At 50.6% G+C, this 18,751-nt stretch overlaps 1 protein-coding gene across 7 annotated transcripts in view; it reads right to left on the bottom strand.

Annotated features, from left to right (window-relative positions):
• Nucleotides 1–13,600, bottom strand: part of radil2b (Ras association and DIL domains 2b) — a 33,426-nt gene extending 19,826 nt beyond the window's left edge. For 4 of the 7 annotated variants that reach the window (XM_061705777.1, XM_061705775.1, XM_061705778.1 and 1 more), the window contains exons 1-5: nucleotides 13,178–13,600; nucleotides 7,942–8,120; nucleotides 5,742–5,916; nucleotides 3,573–3,805; nucleotides 2,406–2,842 (exon numbers count right to left, since the gene is read on the bottom strand). In XM_061705777.1, coding sequence (XP_061561761.1) covers nucleotides 2,406–2,842; nucleotides 3,573–3,805; nucleotides 5,742–5,916; nucleotides 7,942–8,120; nucleotides 13,178–13,308 — 1,155 coding nt within the window. In that variant the 5' untranslated portion in view covers nucleotides 13,309–13,600. Of the gene's footprint in view, nucleotides 1–2,405; nucleotides 2,843–3,572; nucleotides 3,806–5,144; nucleotides 5,306–5,741; nucleotides 5,917–7,941; nucleotides 8,121–13,177 lie in introns of those variants that run through there. The other 3 variants (XM_061705779.1, XM_061705780.1, XM_061705781.1) reach the window with 3 other exon arrangements.
• Nucleotides 13,601–18,751: the final 5,151 nt, after the last annotated feature.

Raw genomic sequence — 18,751 nt, 5'->3', positions numbered from 1 at the left:
GATATAACTTCAAAGAACAAGCATCAAATAAATTCGCAACAAACAAAATGCTAATATATCAAAGTAAGAGCGAAAAAGGATAAATACCTGCCGTTCCTGCTTTGCACGCCTCGGCCCCTTTGCGGCAGCGTGGTGCGGTGCGTTCGGGGTGCTTTTGCCACACAGGAATTTGCACACACACTGCACCATTTGGCTCGTTGATCGTTTTTCTTCGATTATGTTGTTTATGGATTGTGAGAAGCCAAAATCCAAATCCCGATTACATTGAGTTTAATCGCCCAGCCCTATCTATTATAAAGAATTCGTATAGTTCGGTATTGTTGCAAAACCCAATATTTGTATACTTTACAGACAGCATCTGTACGGCTTTGGCTTGGCTTGGCGGCGGCTCCGACTCGCTCGCTTAATGCCGCCATCCGGCTGAGTTGAGTGGCTAAAACAATATTCCAAAAAATGGATTCGGACCTTTACAAGAGGGGACATGCGGGGAGCGGTAGAAGAATTTCAGTCTTGAACCAAGCCCGAGTCGCCAAAGAGTTTTTTTTGGCAACAAAGCGACTGTGCGCATGCGCATGCGCGGGGATTAGGCTTGGCTTTGTCCTTGTGGCGTCTACAACACAGATGTAACAAATAACCCGAACCCTAAGCTTTAATAAGGGAAGCGGGCCTCCAAGTTACCACAACAGCGGTTGTGAAGGAGTCCAAATGTGCTGGCCCGCACGCTGCAATGCTCGAGATCGGCAAGCGGTGCCACAGTTGTGTTTTACACCTTCCTCGTCACTGTTCTGGTTTTCTGCTTACGCTTTTGCTGACTTCACGTTATTTATTTTCTCCTCAGGGAACAGTGTTACACGAGCGTGACGAGGGTTTTGTTTGTCACCAAAACGTGAAGGCTGCAATGCAGTCGATATTGTACATGATTTTCCCAGTCGTTTCAAATGATGGTGCAATACTAGCTACTAGAAACAGTCACGTTCTCGCGTTTATTTCATGCTCTTGATTGAATAGCCTACTTGAGTCTTCAGTTCATATTATGCGACCCTAGCCATGTTCAAACGTGGCGCAGGATATCATTTGGGCCAGGCTCAAATACAGTTACAGTACCCTCATTTTTGAAAGGGAACGAACAAAAGCGGATGGAGAGGCACACATGGATGAAATATGAACTGAGGATGAAACAGTTTTGCGATACACTGGAAGCAAAATCTGGTTAGTCTTACTGGGGTCAGCAAAAGCCGGCGAGCGGTTAGCGTTTCTGCCTCGCCGTCGCGAGGTTCTGGTTTGGAATCTCGGCTCAAGCCCTCTTGTGGAATTTTACTCCGGCCAACAACATGCGCGTTGGATGCACGTGTGATTTGTCCGTAAGTGTGAAGGCTGTTTCTCTATATGTGACCTCTGATTGGCTGATGACCAGTCAAGGGTGGACACCACGTTTGGCCCAAAGTCAGCTGGGATAGGCTCCAGCCACCTGCAACCTGCTACAGAAACTGCATCTATTACCACTTTAACTTGAAACGATTGCACTCGTTGTTTTGGGACGTCTCCCATCTGCTGTGAGTGCAACTGTGGACGAACGGAGAAAAAGAATACGTGGAACATAGAAGAGGAAAAAGAAACGAGGACGCGACTCCCACGAGAAAGAATTGTAGTCTAAAATGCACCAGACAGCCGCCGAGATTACGACCGCTTGCACAATCCACGACAAGCGATACAAGAGCTGTATCGAACTTTCTGGCTTCTCGAAGAGAACAACGCTCCCTTTTGATTGACACTGTCAGAACATTTGGGATATCTGCAACTACGTTCTTGCTATCCACGATTGTTATTTGGGATATCCGCAACCTCGTTTCGCCTAGGATAAATGACGTAGCGTTTGCCATTCACGTGTCTGGGGGGGTCTCATTCGTCATTTGTAGATATGTGGGAGTGAATTACGAAGATTGGATTCTGACTACACGTCCCTTTTCAGATTATTTTAGATGAAGTTAGAACGAGGCGAATGAAGTTGGGCTCACCCGAGCCCTGTGACTGGAATCATGGCGAGTCAAAACGACGTCCGTATCTCAAACCGCAATACATTTCAGTTGCAGCGACTCGTACATCGCTGCAACTGAATTGTCGATACAGCCCCCGTAGATGGCGAAAGCGACGTCATTTGACCGAGTTGCAATGACACAGCAGATATACAGTTTTGACTTTCGACGATTGTCACAGCGACGATTGTTAGCGCTCTCAGCTCCAGACGCTAAGTCGCGTGCCATCATACCACACCGGCAGAAATTGTGACTCGCCAACAAGCTTTGCAAAGCAACAAGCTTCGCTCGCTGCCCCTCTGGGACGGGTTCAATGCAGAGAATCATTTCGCCTCCACATTGTACGCACATGCGCGTGAGTGAATGAGATACCTGCACAAGGCTGCGGCCGTGTAGTAGCAGCAGGTACGGACAGTCGTGAGGCGGGTGAATGGAGTACTGCGTGGTGTTATCGTCGCTACTTTCGGTCTCCTCCCTCTCCGACTCCTCTCTTTCCCGCTCACCTCTCGGCCTCGGCGGACAGAGGGTCTCTGTTTTAGCCTGCGCCCTACCATCCCCCTTAGAGGGTGCTACAAGTTCAATGTCATTCGGTTCTGCCCTCGCCTCTGGGCACTTATGGCTCTCCGCTAATGTTCCGCTCAGGGACAAACTTTGATCCCGATTGTCTTTGCTCTCTGACTCGTCATCAATAAGGTCGATGTCACTTTTACTCCTCCGGAGTTTCTGGCTTCGACTCATTGTTCTCTCTGTGAGGCTGGAGTTAACTCTGGAGCGACTCTTCTGCAGCTTACGGGCCTGGGCGTTGATACCTATCAGGGAAATGGAGAAACGAGTACGGGAATTAGCTTGAGCACGGCCTGTGCGAATAACCCGCTATACAAATAAGGACCGAGTTCATGGGAAAGCGACACTTTTTTCCCCTGGTGATAAAGTGCCGCGAGTGTGCGTGTGAACCTCGCATGCGCTAATGCGAGAGTCGAGCCGGATCGTCCACACACGGGAAGCAGACCTCGGTGGAAAGAAAGACACAGCTCGTGGAAACCGAACGCGATCACCCACACTGATAGAAGACAATCGCACGCTGTGCCAGTCGTCGGAGCAAAATGCCAAACAGGACGCACTCTTACACCGCGACCGCAGCTGTGTCAACGAAAGCCAGGGTTTCCAGTAGAAATCACGCGGCGCTACTAATATCTATGGAAAGTCGGGGGTGGTTTTCTATGGCATCATGCTTTCGTGCAAGCGGATGACTTGTTTCCATGCACAACCTTTACGGGATCATGGAGCGTGTTCAAAAAACGAACGAGGTTTAATTCAAGCTACAATGTCGGCAGTCTTCGTTGACTTCGGTGTGTTGGGCATTTGTACAGAACGAAATGAAACCCAAGACCAAATTTAGAACCAATCAGGGCACTTTGATACGTGCGCTTCGGTCGTCTGGAAAAACAGAGCGAAACGCTGTCAGAACTCGAAAACTAGATTGACAGTATTACGGACAACGCTTTATTGAAAGGCCCAGGCTGTCAAGAAGCCCCCTACCAGCAGTGATGGTGTCTTTTTCTTGGGCCGTCTGCTCTTCCACCAGGCTTCGCCTCTGGATTTCGAAGCGTCTCGCCAGGCCCTCCCTCGGCTTCCACAGCGACTGCAGGAGGAGCGGCTTCTCGTTGTCGCCCACAACCCTGAAGCCTTCGGTTTTCCACCGACGCTCACTAATGGAGCCGATGGTGTCGCACAGAACATAGGAATTTGCCTCTGCCTTTCCAAGGCCGTACCTGGGTGGAAAAAAAAGAAAGCAAAGGCTTGGCACCGTACTGAAAACGAACAAAAAAAAGAACGTATGCATGTCGGGCTAAATGAAGACTGGGAATTGCCCGCAGGTGCCAATCTGAGTGTGAACGGCAGTTCGTCTATGTGTGCCACGCGACGGACTGGCGACCAAGTTAGCTGGGATAAGCTCGAGCTCACCCGCGATCTCGATGAGGACACGCCGTCTACCGCGTTAAAGGTATTGATCGCTCCGAACGTTGCGCCATCGTACAGGAAATTGGTTCGCCCATTTGAGCATCTCTAGCTCGTCAGAGGGAAAACTAAAACTCATAACGGTTCGCAATTCGGACCATTCGACCAACATTGGGGCTAAAAATGCGTTAGAAAAACAAACAAGCCTGTCAGGCCTCATCATATCTTGGGAGACTTAATTCAAAGGATTCACTCCACAAGTATGTGTTGCTTTTTGTGCCGGTGACAATCATTGAAATATAATACAGATGGAAAGTATACCAGGAAGTGAGCTGCGGCCAGCAGATGTCATTCTCCGATCAGAGTTTGAATGAGCCCGGGCTGAAAATTAGGGGCGCTTCAGCACCTCCCAAAACGGGCTCGGCCATTGCCGCCCGTGCCAGCCAGTAAGCTATTCGATAGCACCTCGGCTTTGGCGTCATCACGTGTACGTGACACAACAACCAACTTCTCTCAATCCAATTCAAAGCGAGGACCGTGGTACTTGTTTCCCAGAGTTGGAAAACTACGGGAGCGAGCGCCCGCCTAACAACGTAAACGGTGACCGATGATTAAATGCAGCAAAAATGAGGACTGCTAATCATAATAATGAGTTGTACTGAGTGGGGGGGAAATGAAATTAAGAAATGTGCCACCAATCCCGGTTTAAGCCGTAATCGCTGGGTGGACCAAACCATTTTGGAGGCAATAGGGGGGAGTGGGAGTTGCTTTATATTTGCTGTTTCAAAAACAAAGCAAAAAAAAGCACTCTGGTTTCACACTTTTAGGGATGCCGGTATCATTTTAGGGGCGCTTCGGGCTAGAAACGCCTACGGCGTCCCGTCTTTTTGGAACGAGATTCAAAGCAGTCGTCTCCCTTGGCACATGTTCAAGCGTGTCTTTCACGCATCCATTTTCAATTGCACTTGTTCTCGTTAGGGTTGCGCGTAAACTTCAGCCTATCCCAGCTGACTGTGTGGGGGGGGGGGGGGGGGGGGGAAGGCAGGCGGGGTACAGTCCGGACGGGCCCCCGGTCAATCGCAGGGCAAATGTAAGCGCACGCACATTCCAATTCGTACCCATGTACAATTTGGGATCTTCAAATAACCTTACGCGCGTGTTCTCGGAATGCGGGTGGAAAGGAGAGCGTCTGGAGAAAACCCACGCCAGCACGTGGAGAACATGCACATTCTTCACAGGGGGGCCTGAGCACAATCTCCGAACCGCGAAGCAGACGTTGCGGTCGTTAGCACGTCTGCGTCCTTCTCGCGCGGCTCCACGTCCATCGAATTCCCGTTTTCGCACGTACAGCAGTTCAAAAGTTCTTCGATCTGAAGTCGGCCTTGCCTCCCTCGACGGACTGCGTCTCAGCTAAAGGCTTCTCGCGGTGTGTATTCACAGCGAACATGTCGAATTTCACCGGTGTTCATCGCTCGGTTCCATTTTTGGGGGCTGAAATCGAAGCAAAGACAAACAGACGTTCGCTCTCTCTGGGGAGAATTCCTGCCAACACTGCGGTTTGCGCTCCACTCTCGGAGCTATTAAACTGACTATTTGGCACACGTGCGCAGCACAACGCTGCAATTACAACGCAACGGACAGAACATCGAGTATAAACACGTGTGCGCGTTCTATGCCCGAATTGTTCGGAGGAGACGACGACGCGCGGACAAACGATCACATATGGCAAACAGACGGATGATGCCTCACCTTTGGAGGGCCTCTTTGACCAGCTCTTTCGCACTGGAATGCGTCGTGGCCAGGACGCTCTTATAGTGAGCCCCTTTACAGATGTCACTTCCAAAGATTTTCAAGATTCCGGGAGCGCTGAGCTGATTGGACAGCTCGGACGGGTCATCCACGCCTCGGGCGTCCGTCACACTCGCTGAATTGCAACACGACAACAGAGAGAAAACGTCATATCCGTACAGTATGTTTTGCTACGGCGCCGGTGTCAAACTCAAGGCCCGGGGGGCCAGATCTGGCCCGTCGCATCATTTTATGGCTGGCGCCCGCGGAAGCAAATCGTGTGTGTCAACGTCTTTGAGTATTGCTCAAATCTGTACCAACACTTCACATTTTCGTATTTAACAATGAATAATGTTGAGCTATTGCAAGCATGTCTTATTGCCAAACACCTTTGAGAGTAAATCGAACAAACTCTCATCCTCGACCTGCGATTTCAAAACTCGTTATCCGCAGATTTGTTGTGTATACGTGATATTACGGTGAGCCGACCAAACCTTTTTCTTATGGTTTCACAGCCCTCACGGCCATCTGAGGGAAGCCAGAACTACAATGCGGCCCTTGACAAAAATGAGTTTGACGCTCCTGTTCTATATCGTAAGGGAAGGAAGGTCCACAGTCCACACTAAGCTTTTTATTGCTCTGTTTCGATTGCAGTTCTTCATTTGATACATAGTTCACGTGTACGATCGGGACATGAAGTATGGCTTACGTATCGGCCTTAGCTTTTAACGCACCACCGGCAAACGCACACAACGATACAGTGGGCGGCTTTCCGCCGGCCGGGGTGCTTCGCTCAAGTGTGCGGGGGCGTCGGACTCGCACCTGGGTCACGGCACCCTCTGACCCCTGTATGACTTCTGTTCTACCATTCCCACACGAGCCTTCAAAGAACAACAGTTTCTGCCCGTTTCTGCGAGAACTTTGTGCAAATGTGATGGAAGCGCACTGCTATCGCTGTCCCATTAAAAAAAAAAAAAAATAATAATAATAATAATAATAATAATCCAGAAATCGACCGTTTTCCAGTTTCCCCCCATTTTCCTTGATTTAACGCAAACTGGTAAATGGGTCAGATTTGACCCAGAATAGACACCGGTGTACAAACTTTGCAGCACCTGTGCAAAAGAACGACATTGAAAAGTATTTTCATTTTTGAGTCACTTCAGGAAAGGTCATCAAATGTCAAGGTGAAAGAATGGCCTTGAGGTTTTATTGTTGTCGCTGTCAAATTTGACTCAAACAGTATGTTCGGGCTCAACTCGGTCAATATTTACGATCGCACGACCACGAGTTGGGCCGAGCCGCAAACTCCGTAATTGTGATGTGAAATAGATGACGAAGTGAGCTGAAGCTGCTGATGGACACAAATGGAGGAGCAACTGCCTGCGTTGGGTGTTTGGAGGGTTTAACAAGTTATTCGCCACAATCAAAACGACAAGAAGGGTTTGGAACCAGTTAGTCCAGCTTCTTAATCATAAGGGCACTTCGTGTTTATATAGTGGGGGAGTGTCTTAGCCCCGCCCACAAAATCATGAAAAGCATGAAGAAAAAAAAAAGTCCCCCAATCAGGCGAAGGTATGTTTCTTGGGAAGGACGTCGGTGTCGAAAGAAAGAAACAAAACAAAAAAGAAACACGACAACGTGCCGAAATCAAAGAAATCAAATCCCTTTCATGCGTGTGAGACAGACGGAGATCACAGCGGCAGCGAAAGTGTCGCTGCAATTCACGTGGGACCCACGGGAGATGAATGCTCCAACTCAGGGCTTTCGGCCCTCCGTTCAGATGATGTAATATTAGCGTCACGCGTGCCTTCCTTCTGTTCCCAATTTGCTTTTTGGATGTTTTTTTTTTTTGCTTTTTGGATGACCGGATGTTTTTCCCCAACTTCGCAAAGCTTCTTAAGAAGGCATTGTGCGCGTTTTTTCGGGTCCCGTGACTTAGGACGTAAAAGCGGGCTGTAGAAATCTCCGCACAGGAAGGCCCGAGCTGAGATTCCAAGACTGCGAGGCAGACGCATTCGCCGCTGGAACACAATGCCGCCGGCTTTGGAATATCTCAAAATAAACTCCGCATTAACCGATGCACTCGCCAATATGTTACCAAAACTCCCAGGACGTCAACATCGGCGGAAAATGAAAGGCTTTACTGAGCGTGACGTACCGCTTCCTTTCCCGATTTGGGCGGACGTGGCCGTGGACGGCGAGCCGGAGGCGGCGCCGCGAAGGAAGACTCCCGACAGGCGGTTAGTGTGGTGACGGATGCGGCTCTTACAAGGCTGTCTGAAAGCCGCGGCCTCAGCGGACCGGCCGGTGGACGGGCTGCCGGTAGACCAACTCGACCTGAATAGTCAAATGTGAAAAGACGGACTGCTGAAGGGCGCTTGCGAAAAGCAAGCGATCCGGTTCAAGCAAACAACCCAAAAGATGCCGAAGATTCTGTGATAACGAGGGGGGGGGGGAATCATTTGTTGAGGAAATTCAACAACCGAAGATAAACAAGACAAACCAATAATGACATCGAATTCATGTTGTCTACAAATCAGTGTTATCCTTGCGCTATAATTAAGTTTATACATACAGCACAGTGAGAGTCTGTTGCCCACTCTGCTTCCTCGCTCAGCTCTCGGTGCACATGAACGAAATAATCAAGGGGTTGCGCAGCACCCGAGCAAGCTTGTGAGCTTCTTACCGCAATGGTTCAAAAGGTTCTCTGCTCCTTCAGCGCACTGCTTGGATATAAAACGGCTCGCATTTGTGAAAAGAAAGATGCTGAGAAGGAAGCCTTCACACGGAGGCTTTGAGCAGCGATAAACGCGAAATACTGCGCCGCAATTTCTCAATCAAATAACCAAACGCACTGTTGATTTGGGTTAGGGTAAACTTACTTTTGAAGTCACTTCTTTCCCAATTTGGAACAACTGGAGTCGCACACATCTGAAGTAGAATTTTGTAGCTGACCAAATACCGCCCCCCCCCCCCCCCCCCCAAAAAAAAAGGAAAAATGCATCAGAGGTCACACAGTTTAAACCGACATCCTGAACGCCATCGCAGAAGATGTCAGCATGCCCCGCTCGACCTCGGTTCAGTGAGCATTGGCAAAACGTTTTGGGCATTTGTTTGTGGCGCTTGTTCAAAAAGAAGAAGAAGGAGCGATATTTGGAAAACGTACTTTTTAAATTGCATCTCGATAGCCGAGTCTCTGGACTGCCTGCCCGTTCGTCAAGTGTGAAATTGAACAACCCGGTGCATCTTTTGTTCACTGCCCGTTTCTGTGAGCGATAACAAAGTACGTAGGTATGTAGGGACAGGTATATGCAAAGCGCCTGTATGTCATTGGATAGAGATTTGCATCACGAATAAAAGGAGCCCGAGCTTGTAAGAATCGGATAAGGGTGAAGGATTTTATGCCGCTTTTTACGTCGCAAATGAGCCGAATTGACTTCAATCGAAAGGAAACGTGGGACCGAAACTTTGACTCTTGGGGAGACAAATGCCAATGCAGTGGGCACGAAAAGATTTCAGACCCCCTTCAATTTGTCACTCTTTGTGATATTGCAGCCATTTGCTAAAATCATTTAAGTTCATTTTTTTCCCTCACTAATGTACACACAGCAAACCCTATTGACAGAAAACAAACGGAGCAATCGGGGGAGAAGAGCCTGGGTGAGAGAGGTCAAGAAGAACCCGAAGATCACTGGGGCTGAGCTCCGGAGATCCAGTCGGGAAATGGGAGAAAGTTCTAGAAAGTCACCCATCACCAGTCGGGGCTTTATGGCAGAGTGGCCCGACGGCCAACGGCCCAACGCTAAAAAAAAAAAAAACACCTGAAAGACTCCAAGATGGTGGGAAATCTGATTCTCTGGTCTGATGAGGCCAAGATAGAACTTTTTGGCCTTAATTCTAAGCGGCACGTGTGGAGAAAAGCAGGCACTGCTCATCCCCTGCCCAATACGGTCCCAAGAGTGAAGCACGGCGGTGGCGGCATCATGCGGCTGCGGGGACGGGACGACCGGTGGCAATCGAAGGAAAGACGAATGGGGCCGAGTACGGGGATATCCTGGACGAAAACCTTCTCCGGAGTGCTCAGGACCTCGGACTGGGCCCGAGGTTCACCTTGCAACAAGACGATGACCCGAAGCGCGCAGCTAAAATAACGGAGGGGTGGCTTCAGAACAACTCCGTGACTGTTCTTGAATGGCCCAGCCAGAGCCCAGACTTCAACCCAATTGAGCATCTCTGGAGAGACCTGAAAATGGCTGCCCGCCAACGTTCACCATCCGACCTGACGGAACGGGAGAGGATCTGCGAGGACGAATGTTCAGAGGAACCCCGAATCCAGGCGTGAAAAAAAATTCCCCAAAAGGGGGCTTCTACTCAATACTGAGCAAAGGGTCCGAATACTTACGGCTGTGTGATATTTCCCTTTTTCTTTTTTAATAAACCCGCAAACATTTCAACGATTCTGTTTTTTTCTTCCTGTCAAGACGAGGTCCTGTGTGTGCATTGATGAGGGCAAAAATGAACTTCCCATTTTCCCGTTCCAGCCATTTGCTGAAATCCTTCGCGGGGGTCCGAATACTTTCCGGAGCCACTGTGTGATCCTTATTAGCGGAGATGCAAATGTGATGATTAAACAGGCCCTTTTCAGACGCGTCCGCTTCAGCCATCACACCGACAGCGAGCCCGTCGGCAGATTGGCATCAAACCTCACAGAAAACAAGAAGACGAATACCTTTGAACGGACGCATTCGGGCGCCGTTTTCATCTTTGTCAGAGCCACAGAAAGTCTCATCTCAATTGAAAATGTCCAAAATGAGGCGACGAAGGGATTCCCTCGCGCAAAACAATGCGAAAGGCAATTTCGGCGGACTTCTGCTGAAGCCGAGCGCGGGAAATTGAGCGAACGAAAATGGCAGCCGGCAACATACTCGCGTCCTCGTTCTCTGCTTGGCGCATCCCTCGGGTTTGGTGAAATGAGCCAGCGGCGGCTTCATCTGCAGGGTGGCATCCCCCGAGTCAACGTACGGGAGAAGCTTTTTCTCTTTTCTTTTGACACCTTCCTGCTTTTGATGACACTTACTGTATGTGACAACGCAGAAAACGAGATGTTTTAATACGAAAGTCTGACATTCCTTTTGTCGAAAGACACAAAGTGGGAAGAATTGCAGTCCACTTAATACGAAGCGGTTGAAACAGCAGCGTCGTTTTGGAGGGTGGGTTTCGTCTCCGAATGCGGCTTCGGTTACCGAGGTGACCGGCGGCGGAGCTCGGGCTCGTGACGGAGTGAGCTTACGCCGCGTTGGCCAAAATAGCCGCTTTGTCGCTATATTTAGCAACTTTTCCGACCCCGGTAGCGACGGCTCTTCCTAAAACCGCGATTATCAAATGTGGGGACTTTTTGCGGTGTTACCGGAGACGTCTGTAGACTCTGAGACTCCCTCCGCTGCAGAAGATCTTCCCCCCCCCTTTGCCTCCGGACTGCAAAGGCGTGCGCTGGTTATTTTAACCATTGACGCCCCCTCGCTCACAGGCACGTTTTAGGGTTAAGGTCAGGGTCGAACAACAAAGGATCGACTCGGTCGTTTCTTTTCACACTTGCTGTCGATATACAATCGCTCCAAAAGGCCATTTCCGTAACGTATGCCCCTCCCGTTATTTCGTCGTCATTATTGTCACGCACGTCCATGCCTGCACACGGAATTTGTTTTGTCCATTTTACCCACCGCGGTGGTAAAGCGGAGCCCGCCGGAGCAGGGGGCAACTCCGGTCGGGCTCTCGAACCGAGGTCCCCGCGCGGCGGCGGGCCACGAGCCGAACCGCTCGTTGACACTTTACCTTTTGGCTTAGATTTACACGATTGCGATCGTTTGCACCTCGGCGCCATGGGTCAAATGGGCCGTAAAGAGGAGGGAAAAGTCAAGTCAAGTCAAAAGGAGAAGGTAGCTTCGGATCGGAATCCCGCCTCTTCTATGCGGGTACGAATCCAAACTCCGCAAAGGCCCAAAACCTTTCGGACGCCGCTGTGTGCGTCACTTGAAATAGACACGAGGCGAGATCGTGGAAAGTCTGTCGTGACATTGCCGGAAACTCGCTTTGTGCGGGCCGACCCCGTGACGCTGACTATTCTATACCGAATGAGTGTACGACATGGATATATATATATATATATATATATGTATATAGTGTATGAGGGTTTCATCTCAGAGGAAAGGAATATTAAAAACATTTCGGCTCGTCTCTAGCTCTAGGAAAGAAAACATTTGAGTCACAGACAACACAGTTGAAAATGGCAACGACACCCGAAAAGAAACGAAGACAAAATCATAATTTTTTTTATACAGTCTCTCGCCTTCACCCGGCCGACTCCTTTTTTGATGATTATTTTTAAATAGCGTCTGTCCGTCTTTTGAAAAGTGCAAACGGGCTTTCGTGAGGAGTCCTGGTGTCAACTAGCATTGAACTCGATTGAGCACATGTAGACGATGGCAATGAACGCGACCTAATACTGCCCGCGTTTTTCTCCGAACTGAAAAAAAACAACAACACCCGAACAGCAAAAAACGAGACTCGAAACGAAAGACTCTCGGTAAGATTGACAAACTTTTTCTGACAAAACGCCACGCTTGAACGAACACGCTCTCTCTCGGACATTCCCCGTCGTATCGGATACGCCGGGCCAGAGGCCCAAAGGTCTTTGCTCTTGGATTCGCTAGCGACGGTGCCGTGTGCCTAATTCGCACATTAGATCATCACAACGCGTCGTTCCAAGCCCCTGCCGAGTCGGCGCCAACGCATAACATACGGCCGTTGACGCGTCGCCGTGCGGTCGGTCGGCTGTCATTGCATCCATCGCGGGCGGCGGGGGTCGTCGATCGAGTATTAGCCGCCGATTGGCGTTAACGCAGCTGGAAATTCTGACTATGTTGAAATTAAGTCCCGACTTGCTCCTTTCTCAACTGATTTTCACAGGTTTGACTTTTTGTTTTGGGCGATACCACCGCATGGGTTTTTTTTCCCTTCCAAATCAATTTGAGGACTAATTCATCGGGTGGCCTAAGGCAAGTTTTGGGTGGGTCCTCGCCCGCCCATAACCGGGCTGGCCTCGCCACTGCTTTGATGATGCTCAAAGAACACGCGGGTCACGGGTGAGCTGGAGCCGATTTTGGGTGAGAAAACCAACCGTTCACGCTCACCTCCGCGCCTGGGCAATTCAGAGTCTTCGGTTACCTTCCGATTCGTGCTTTCGGGGTGTGGGAGGAAGCCGGAACACCGGGATAAAAAGCAACGCGAGCGCGGAAATAACAATCCGACGCCACACAAAAAAAACAGAGGAACGACATCGTCTCGAATTTGTTGGGAATGAAGTCGTAGCCTGACGAAAAAAGCGTCCCACGTACCGAAGAGAACCATCGCTGGACTTCCTTGCCAGCCTCGCAAGGCGTCTTTTCAGAGAAGATGAAGATGTAGAAGATGAAGGTAAGCCCCTCGGTGGAAAAGAGCGTAATTCCTCAGCGTTTCGTTGACTCATCTCTGGTCGTCCTTCTTAAGTCATTTCGATTCAAGGTCAAATGTCGCAGGTTGCGCGATGTCCTATGAGAGCCGGGCTTCATTCCCGGGACGCTCCACCTTCTGCAGATGTTTCCCCGCGCTCATCCAGCTGCTGGAGCAGCTCTGTTCCGAACTCGTCCGCTCTCAAAGATTCCGAGAGGATAAAACAGGTCAAACAAACAAACTGCCAATAAAATATACTCTTGGATGTGCTTTGACCTAATTAGCGAAGCTGCTCTCCAGATGTGCGTCCACGGCGCAACTGTTTGGGGTTGCCGAGTGCGCATAAGCGAGCGCGCACAAACACCCAGCGCACACCCGCCCGTCGACAATTCAAAGTGGGAGGGCCGCTGTTGGGAGTTTGAACCGATTCGCCGATGCATTGATTCGACGCAGCATTGTGAGTCTTCTAAAAAAAAAAAAAGAAAAAGTCAGCCCCAAGAATTGAAACATGAACTCCAAAAAGACCGCAGCACCTGCACACAGGAAGTCGATGTAAAACTCAAAAGGGGCGTGTTCATTGCGAAATATAACCACAACGACAAGACAATAATCATTCAGGCGCCAACGGAAAAGTAGTGCTAAGGAGTTCAAAGCCGTGAGGTCCAAACGCAAAACGACAGCAAACGTGTACACAGCGCCAGTTCCAAGTGAGACAGCGCTTGAATGGGTGTTATTGCGTCTATGTTGCCATCTGGTGGACATCTGCAGAACATGTCATTGCTTTGAGTAAGCAAGCCAACTTGGACGCGCCCTCTGTCATGTGTAATGACGTCATCGATGATCCCGACTCGGACGTGCCCTCTGTCATCTATAATGACGTCATCGATGATCCCGACTCGGACGCGCCCTCTGTCATGTGTAATGACGTCATCGATGTTCCCAACTTGGACGCGCCCTCTGTCATCTATAATGACGTCATCGATGATCCCGACTCGGACGCGCCCTCTGTCATGTGTAATGACGTCATCGATGTTCCCGACTTGGACGCGCCCTCTGTCATCTATAATGACGTCATCGATGATCCCGACTCGGACGCGCCCTCTGTCATGTGTAATGACGTCATCGATGATCCCGACTTGGACGCGCCCTCTGTCATCTATAATGACGTCATCGATGATCCCGACTCGGACGTGCCCTCTGTCATCTATAATGACGTCATCGATGATCCCGACTCGGACGTGCCCTCTGTCATCTATAATGACGTCATCGATGATCCCGACTCGGACGTGCCCTCTGTCATCTATAATGACGTCATCGATGATCCCGACTCGGACGCGCCCTCTGTCATCTATAATGACGTCATCGATGATCCCGACTCGGACGCGCCCTCTGTCATGTGGAATGACGTCATCGATGTTCCCAACTTGGACGCGTCCTCTGTCATCTATAATGACGTCATCGATGATCCCGACTCGGACGCGCCCTCTGTCATCTATAATGACGTCATCGATGATCCCGACTCGGACGCGCCCTCTGTCATGTGTAATGACATCATCGATGATCCCGACTCGGACGCGCCCTCTGTCATGTGTAATGACATCATCGATGATCCCGACTCGGACGCGCCCTCTGTCATGTGTAATGACATCATCGATGATCCCGACTCGGACGCGCCCTCTGTCATGTGTAATGACGTCATCGATGTTCCCGACTTGGACGCGCCCTCTGTCATCTATAATGACGTCATCGATGATCCCGACTCGGACGCGCCCTCTGTCATGTGGAATGACGTCATCGATGTTCCCAACTTGGACGCGCCCTCTGTCATGTGTAATGACATCATCGATGATCCCGACTCGGACGCGCCCTCTGTCATGTGGAATGACGTCATTGATGTTCCCAACTCGGACGCGCCCTCTGTCATGTGTAATGACATCATCGATGATCCCGACTCGGACGCGCCCTCTGTCATCTATAATGACGTCATCGATGATCCCGACTTGGACGCGCCCTCTGTCATCTATAATGACGTCATCGATGATCCCAACTCGGACGCGCCCTCTGTCATCTATAATGACGTCATCGATGATCCCGACTCGGACGCGCCCTCTGTCATCTATAATGACGTCATCGATGATCCCGACTCGGACGCGCCCTCTGTCATCTATAATGACGTCATCGATGATCCCGACTCGGACGCGCCCTCTGTCATGTGGAATGACGTCATCGATGTTCCCAACTTGGACGCGCCCTCTGTCATGTGTAATGACATCATCGATGATCCCGACTCGGACGCGCCCTCTGTCATCTATAATGACGTCATCGATGATCCCGACTCGGACGCGCCCTCTGTCATGTGGAATGACGTCATCGATGATCCCGACTCGGACGCGCCCTCTGTCATGTGTAATGACATCATCGATGATCCCGACTCGGACGCGCCCTCTGTCATGTGTAATGACGTCATCGATGTTCCCGACTTGGACGCGCCCTCTGTCATCTATAATGACGTCATCGATGATCCCGACTCGGACGCGCCCTCTGTCATGTGGAATGACGTCATCGATGATCCCGACTCGGACGCGCCCTCTGTCATCTATAATGACGTCATCGATGATCCCGACTCGGACGCGCCCTCTGTCATCTATAATGACGTCATCGATGTTCCCGACTTGGACGCGCCCTCTGTCATCTATAATGACGTCATCGATGATCCCGACTTGGACGTGCCCTCTGTCATCTATAATGACGTCATCGATGTTCCCGACTCGGACGCGCCCTCTGTCATGTGTAATGACATCATCGATGTTCCCGACTCGGACGCGCCCTCTGTCATGTGTAATGACGTCATCGATGTTCCCGACTCGGACGCGCCCTCTGTCATGTGTAATGACGTCATCGATGTTCCCAACTTGGACGCGCCCTCTGTCATGTGTAATGACATCATCGATGTTCCCGACTCGGACGCGCCCTCTGTCATGTGTAATGACGTCATCGATGTTCCCAACTTGGACGCGCCCTCTGTCATGTGTAATGACGTCATCGATGATCCCGACTTGGACGCGCCCTCTGTCATCTATAATGACGTCATCGATGATCCCGACTTGGACGCGCCCTCTGTCATGTGTAATGACGTCATCGATGTTCCCAACTTGGACGCGCCCTCTGTCATCTATAATGACGTCATCGATGATCCCGACTTGGACGCGCCCTCTGTCATCTATAATGACGTCATCGATGATCCCGACTTGGACGCGCCCTCTGTCATGTGTAATGACGTCATCGATGATCCCGACTTGGACGCGCCCTCTGTCATGTGTAATGACGTCATCGATGATCCCAACTTGGACGCGCCCTCTGTCATCTATAATGACGTCATCGATGTTCCCGACTTGGACGCGCCCTCTGTCATGTGTAATGACGTCATCGATGATCCCGACTTGGACGCGCCCTCTGTCATCTATAATGACGTCATCGATGATCCCGACTTGGACGCGCCCTCTGTCATGTGTAATGACGTCATCGATGATCCCGACTTGGACGCGCCCTCTGTCATCTATAATGACGTCATCGATGATCCCGACTTGGACGCGCCCTCTGTCATCTATAATGACGTCATCGATGTTCCCGACTTGGACGCGCCCTCTGTCATCTATAATGACGTCATCGATGATCCCGACTTGGACGCGCCCTCTGTCATGTGTAATGACGTCATCGATGATCCCGACTTGGACGCGCCCTCTGTCATCTATAATGACGTCATCGATGATCCCGACTTGGACGCGCCCTCTGTCATCTATAATGACGTCATCGATGATCCCGACTTGGACGCGCCCTCTGTCATCTATAATGACGTCATCGATGATCCCGACTTGGACGCGCCCTCTGTCATCTATAATGACGTCATCGATGATCCCGACTTGGACGCGCCCTCTGTCATCTATAATGACGTCATCGATGATCCCGACTCGGACGCGCCCTCTGTCATGTGTAATGACGTCATCGATGTTCCCAACTTGGACGCGCCCTCTGTCATCTATAATGACGTCATCGATGTTCCCGACTTGGACGCGCCCTCTGTCATGTGTAATGACGTCATCGATGTTCCCAACTTGGACGCGCCCTCTGTCATCTATAATGACGTCATCGATGATCCCGACTTGGACGCGCCCTCTGTCATCTATAATGACGTCATCGATGATCCCGACTTGGACGCGCCCTCTGTCATCTATAATGACGTCATCGATGATCCCGACTTGGACGCGCCCTCTGTCATGTGTAATGACGTCATCGATGTTCCCGACTTGGACGCGCCCTCTGTCATCTATAATGACGTCATCGATGTTCCCGACTTGGACGCGCCCTCTGTCATGTGTAATGACGTCATCGATGTTCCCAACTTGGACGCGCCCTCTGTCATCTATAATGACGTCATCGATGATCCCGACTTGGACGCGCCCTCTGTCATGTGTAATGACGTCATCGATGTTCCCGACTTGGACGCGCCCTCTGTCCCTCTGTCATCTATAATGACGTCATCGATGATCCCGACTTGGACGCGCCCTCTGTCATCTATAATGACGTCATCGATGTTCCCGACTTGGACGCGCCCTCTGTCATCTATAATGACGTCATCGATGATCCCGACTTGGACGCGCCCTCTGTCATCTATTATGACGTCATCGATGATCCCGACTCGGACGTGCCCTCTGTCATCTATAATGACGTCATCGATGATCCCGACTCGGACGTGCCCTCTGTCATCTATAATGACGTCATCGATGATCCCGACTCGGACGCGCCCTCTGTCATCTATAATGACGTCATCGATGATCCCGACTCGGACGCGCCCTCTGTCATGTGGAATGACGTCATCGATGTTCCCAACTTGGACGCGCCCTCTGTCATGTGTAATGACATCATCGATGATCCCGACTCGGACGCGCCCTCTGTCATGTGTAATGACGTCATCGATGTTCCCGACTTGGACGCGCCCTCTGTCATCTATAATGACGTCATCGATGATCCCGACTCGGACGCGCCCTCTGTCATCTATAATGACGTCATCGATGATCCCGACTCGGACGCGCCCTCTGTCATGTGGAATGACGTCATCGATGTTCCCAACTTGGACGCGTCCTCTGTCATCTATAATGACGTCATCGATGATCCCGACTCGGACGCGCCCTCTGTCATCTATAATGACGTCATCGATGATCCCGACTCGGACGCGCCCTCTGTCATGTGGAATGACGTCATCGATGTTCCCAACTTGGACGCGCCCTCTGTCATGTGTAATGACATCATCGATGATCCCGACTCGGACGCGCCCTCTGTCATGTGTAATGACGTCATCGATGTTCCCGACTTGGACGCGCCCTCTGTCATCTATAATGACGTCATCGATGATCCCGACTCGGACGCGCCCTCTGTCATGTGGAATGACGTCATCGATGTTCCCAACTTGGACGCGCCCTCTG

This window comes from Phycodurus eques, chromosome 19 (assembly GCF_024500275.1).
Source record: "Phycodurus eques isolate BA_2022a chromosome 19, UOR_Pequ_1.1, whole genome shotgun sequence".
Taxonomy (NCBI): Eukaryota; Metazoa; Chordata; class Actinopteri; order Syngnathiformes; family Syngnathidae; genus Phycodurus; species Phycodurus eques.
This window is presented reverse-complemented; position numbering and strand designations above follow the sequence as displayed.